General features: G+C 35.2%; 1 protein-coding gene across 1 annotated transcript; it reads left to right on the forward strand.

The window, feature by feature from the left end:
- Window positions 1–614: 614 nt before the first annotated feature.
- On the forward strand, window positions 615–3,049 carry LOC21388569 (dynamin-related protein 4C). The gene has a single exon (XM_010090325.2). It carries the CDS (start codon window positions 809–811, stop codon window positions 2,831–2,833), a length of 2,025 nt encoding a protein of 674 aa, XP_010088627.1. The 5' UTR covers window positions 615–808; the 3' UTR covers window positions 2,834–3,049.
- Window positions 3,050–5,955: the final 2,906 nt, after the last annotated feature.

Raw genomic sequence — 5,955 nt, forward strand, 5'->3', positions numbered from 1 at the left:
ATTTTTAAAAATTTTTTATTTTAAAAATTTAAAATTAAAAATTTGAATCGATAAATAAACAAAGTGAAAAAAAATCCTTCGCGTGGAAGTTAAACAACGCTATTGGCTGTTACCCTGCAGTCTCAAGTTCCCGCCGAAAGCTTGTACGGCAGCAATCAAAACCTCCGCAATCGAATATCTCTCCAGCAAGTGGGCCACATATTTAATTAACTTCCCCGAGAAGTAGGATGCAAATTCAATATTTTTCGGAAATCATTGCCTTCTCAAGAATGGTGCCCTTCATTTTTTCTATTTAAGTTTTAAATTTAAATTAAAATGTAATTTTTTATAAAAATTTTTTATTATAATAAAAAAAATTAAAATATAATTTTTTATCATAATAAAAAATTAAATATCATTTTTTATAAGTATTTTTTATTGTAATAAATTAAAATTAAAAATTTAAATCAGAGAATTTTATGAGGTCACGTGTACCATTTTGAGATTAATTTAATAATTGCTTTTTACAGTGCGGACATGACCTAGCACGAAGCTTTTCTTCTCTTTTTCCGACTTCCAGGTAATGTCCGAAGTCTCTCTGGTCTACGCATTTCTTCATTGTTTATTATTATTATTTTTTATATTTTTTCCTCCTTCACTCCCTCCATTAAACCTCTATATAAAGCGCACCCCTATACTCTACTCTCCAGAGTCTCCACTACTACCACCCACATTACCACTTTGGCCATTTTCCTAACTTGATCAGCTCCTCTGCGAAACCTTGTGCTCTCTCAATCCACCACAAAAAGAAAAAAAAAAAAAAACCACAATGGAGTTCAAAGACCCAATTTGCTCCCAAATCCTCTCACTCTCAACTCTCAAACTCGACAGTGATCTTGAAATTGCTGGTGACGAAACCCACCACTTGGCCGTCGTGGCCGCACCGATTGTCTCCTCCTACAACGACCGCATCCGCCCCGTCCTCGACGCCGTCGACAAGCTCCGCAACCTCGCCGTCATGGACGAAGGCATCGAGCTCCCCACCATCGTCGTCGTCGGCGACCAGTCCTCCGGCAAGTCCTCCGTCCTCGAGTCTCTCGCCCGCATCAACCTCCCTCGCGGCCAGGGAATCTGCACCAGAGTCCCCCTCGTCATGCGGCTCCAAAACCACTCCTCTCCAGAACCCGAAATTTTCTTGGAGTACAGCGGCAAAGTGGTCCCCACCACCGAAGATAACATTTCGGAAGCCATCAATATGGCTACTGGGGAGATCGCCGGCAACGGGAAGGGAATATCCAAAACCCGCCTGACTCTGACGGTGAAGAAACAGGGCGTTCCTGATTTGACGATGGTGGATCTTCCGGGAATCACCAGAGTCCCTGTTCTTGGTCAACCGGAGAACATCTACGACCAGATAAGGGACATTATAATGGAGTATATTAAGCCGGAAGCAAGTATTATACTTAATGTTTTGTCGGCGACTGTCGATTTTCCGACTTGCGAGTCGATTCGGATGTCGCAGAGTGTCGACAAAAACGGAGAGAGAACGCTTGCTGTGGTCACCAAATGCGATAAATCTCCAGAAGGACTTCTCGAGAAGGTGACTTCTGATGATGTGAATATTGGTCTTGGTTATGTCTGTGTGAGAAACAGAATTGGTGATGAGTCCTATGAGGAAGCGAGGACCGAAGAATCCGCACTTTTCGCGTCGCATCCTCTGCTTTCGAAGATCGATAAATCGATTGTTGGGGTGCCGGTTTTGGCGCAGAATCTTATGCAGATTCAGGCGAAGAGCATAGCGAGAAACTTGCCGGACATTGTTAAGAAGATCAACGACAAGCTAAACCACAATCTCACCGAGTTCAAGAAGCTACCGAAGACTATGTCCTCTGTCGCGGAGGCGATGACGGCGTTCATGAGGATCCTCGGGCAAGTTAAGGAATCGCTGCAGAAAATTCTCATAAGAGGAGAGTTTGACGAGTACCCAGATGACAAAAAAATGCATTGCACTGCAAGGTTGGTGGAGATGCTTAACAATTTCAATGATGAACTAAAAAATTCTCCGCAAAGCGACCGGGTTGGAAACTTTCTAATGGAGGAGATCAAGCATTTGGAGGAAGCCAAGGAGATTTCACTCCCTAATTTCCTTCCCCGAACAGCCTTTCTCGCGATACTACAAGAGAAAGTGAATGGAATTTCGAATATTCCAACCGAGTTCGTCGGAAGAGTTTGGAATTACATTGAGGAAGTGGTGATCTCTGTCTTAATGAGCCATGTCGAAGACTATTACCAGCTTCAGCTTTCGACAAGAAGAGCGGGGCTTAATCTTATCGAGAAAATGAAAGAGCAGTCAATGAAGTGGGTCATGGAGGTTGTGGAAATGGAGAAGCTGACGGATTATACTTGTAATCCGGAATTCTTATCCGAATGGAACAGGCTGATGGCGGAAAAGGAGGCATTCATGAAAGATATCGACGATAATTCGCGGTATCAAACCAATCTCGACGGCTTTGGTTGGATTGCGACGGGGAATCTGAGGCCGTTCAGGCATCTCCTGGATCAGGCCTTTGATCTTAGAATGAGAATGATCTCGTATTGGAGAATTGTGTTGAGACGGCTTGTGGATTGCATGGCGCTTCATCTGCAGCTGAGTGTTAATAACCTGGTGAATAAGGATTTGGAATTTGAAATTGTGAGTGAGTTGATGGCTCCGCATGGGAATGGGATTGAGAGGCTGATGGAGGAGTCGCCTTCGGTTTCTACAAAGCGGGTTAAGCTGACTGGGAGTGTCAAGAAGCTTAAAGAGTGCAAGGAGATTTTGGCTACTATCATGGATAGGATTGGCTCTAAGTAAAGATAATTAATTTACTAAGTGTTTGGTTTATGGTTATTTGTTATGATGGTTTAGTTTCTGTGTTTTAGTGTGGTTTTTGCTTTTTATTTTTTATTTTTTATTGTACTAGTCCTTTTGCTGTAATTTGTATTATGTTAATTTAGTATTATTGTGTGATCATATATCTATCGAGTATTAAGCAATGTGAACTTTTCTATTTACATTTTTAAGGTTGAATCTATTTGGTTATTTGTGCTGCCCTTCTCAGAGGATGATATTGGTCGCTCATTTTCTATTCGTCTTAACTACACGTATTATATGTGAGTATGTTCACAATTGCATATAAAATAAAAAATAAAAAAATAAAAAATATAAACTATGTTTTTTTTTTTCTTTTCTTCGGTTTCTAAGCGGGTTAAGCTGACTGGGAGTGTCAAGAAGCTTAAAGAGTGCAAGGAGATTTTGGCTACTATCATGGATAGGATTGGCTCTTAGTAAACCTAATTAATTTACTAAGTGTTTGGTTTATGGTTATTTGTTATGATGGTTTAGTTTCTGTGTTTTAGTGTGGTTTTTGCTTTTTATTTTTTATTTTTTATTGTACTAGTCCTTTTGCTGTAATTTGTATTATGTTAATTTAGTATTATTGTGTGATCATATATCTATCGAGTATTAAGCAATGTGAACTTTTCTATTTACATTTTTAAGGTTGAATCTATTTGGTTATTTGTGCTGCCCTTCTCAGAGGATGATATTGGTCGCTCATTTTCTATTCGTCTTAACTACATGTATTATAAATGAGTATGTTCACAATTGCATAAAAAAAAAAAAAAAAAAAAAGTTGGTACATCTACAAGGACAACATGCTTTTTTCTTTCATTTGGGGGAGTCTGGGCCTGGGCGTGTCTTCGTATGTTCTTTTCTTTTCTTTTTTTTTGTTTTTGGGAATTTACTTTCTTATAGTCGACTGATTGTCTCTATGCTTTTTTTCTTTCCCCTTCTTTTTTGAAAGAGATCTCTAACGCTAGTGGGGCTTTGGCCGTTTGGGAATCAAAAGAGCAACAGGGTAGTTTTTTTTTTTTTCCTTTTTTTTTTTTTTGGCTATAATATAACCCTTCTCTTGGAAGGGAACAATTCTATTGGCTGTTACTTTTAACCTATGCTTGCCTAGAAGTATGATATATGCTTATGATGCACGTTATAAAGAAACGGGGTGGGATATATCCACTCTTTCATTCATAGAGAATAGTTTTCGCTTGTGTGGCCCATGTAGAACCTACTGGTGGGGTCCATTCTCTATGAGAGAGAGGGAATATATTCATATCGGGGTAAATAAGACCTCATTCACTTCGCTGATTCAAGTTTAGAATTCGAGTTGAGATGTGACTTTATGTGAGAACTTTTTACTGTAGTAAAAAAATTAGATGTGATTGTTTGTGAGAGCTTTTTACTGTAAAAAAACTCAAATTCTAAACTCGAATCAATGAAGTGAACGGACTACTCACATATTAATATAATAACGTACAAAGATGGTAGTGGACAACATAATAATACATGCATGTTAGAAAATATGACCATCTCCCATCTATCTGCTAATATTAACTACATATTCGATACTAAAAGGTATGATAATAATATATTTAATATCTGATTTTTAATTGTGTTTTGACACAAGATGTAAAATGCTGAATTTACTTTTTTGAAGTAATGATTAAGTTTTAAAAGTTATAAAGATATTAAAATAAGAGAGATTCTTTAGTACACTTTGTGTATCGGTATATCAAGTTTTTTTTAATTGTTACATCTGCATACTTTTTAATTTTTACGTGATTTTATACAGATTTAACAGACATAAAACATGACCTACTAGTATGATAGCGTACTGAAAAAAATCCTTTAATATAATGTGAATTGCAAATATTATAAAAATAAAAGAAAAAGTAACAGCGTCTCTAATGCAATATTATAATTAATGTGTCAATGGTAAATTTGATATTTGAGTGTATAAAACTCTCCAATGTAATGTCATATATTGTGCTAAAATTTTTATTTGCTATACTTTGTAGCAAATTTAACACAAAATATGTCATGTAATAAAATTGACATTTAATTGCTATTGGTTGATATGTTTACTTTTTTATTTAATAAATATTTACATTCGTCAAATTATTTTAGAATTAAAAGCTTACTTTTATAACTCTAACGCTTAATAATTATAGCAAAAAAGTATACTTAGCATCTGAAAATGCACTATGTATTGTAGCACAAATAAAAAAAATATATTAAAAATATATACAATTGACATTAGTATTTATATTATAAATAGTTTAAGATTTCTCTTTGAATATATTATGAAATATTTTCAATATATTGGCCGATTGAGTAATTGGATTATTTACTTTTTAAGAAATAATATGAGAGATACTTTTCATGTTTATGTGCTTACTCACTTTATAGTAGGTGAGGTTACAAATAGTTGGATAACAAGACATCAATGAGCAATATACAAAAATACGTTGAATTTCTGTCAAATTACTATCTCTATTATTTTTCCATTGAGCTATTGAGTAATGAATTTTCGTGGTTCGAGCATTATTGTGTTATAACCATAAACACTGTGAGCATTAATCAAGTAGTGGTGATGAATGTGTTCATGATGGAGGATCGTGACTTTTAGCATTAAAAACATGTTCGTGATTGGATTATCATGAGAGTGTGACGACTTTTGTATCGGTGTCAAATTGGAGATCCGACCCAACACTATCATGGACTATTATATACATGTACCTGATGAATTTTTCCTTCAATTATTTTATATTTTTATGATTTAAGTAAATTTCAACTAATTAAAAATCCTAAAGCAAAATATATATATATATATATATATTATATGATCAACTGAATTTTACTAAACATAAGCAAAAAAAAAAAAAAAATTCTGCTAATAAGTCTACACTGTATATAAAAGAGCGATTATATAAAATTGAGTTTAATTTAGTTTTTTCTTGAAAAGAAAAATGAAACTAACTAAACTCGATTGAAGATAAAATAATTTTTTTAGTTTGGTTGAGGGAATTTCCTTTTAAATCGAATATATACAAGTGACGTCCTAAAAAATCAGCGAATCTTTAATATATATATAT

This window comes from Morus notabilis, unplaced genomic scaffold (assembly GCF_000414095.1).
Source record: "Morus notabilis unplaced genomic scaffold, ASM41409v2 Scaffold1057, whole genome shotgun sequence".
NCBI classification, from domain to species: domain Eukaryota; kingdom Viridiplantae; phylum Streptophyta; class Magnoliopsida; order Rosales; family Moraceae; genus Morus; species Morus notabilis.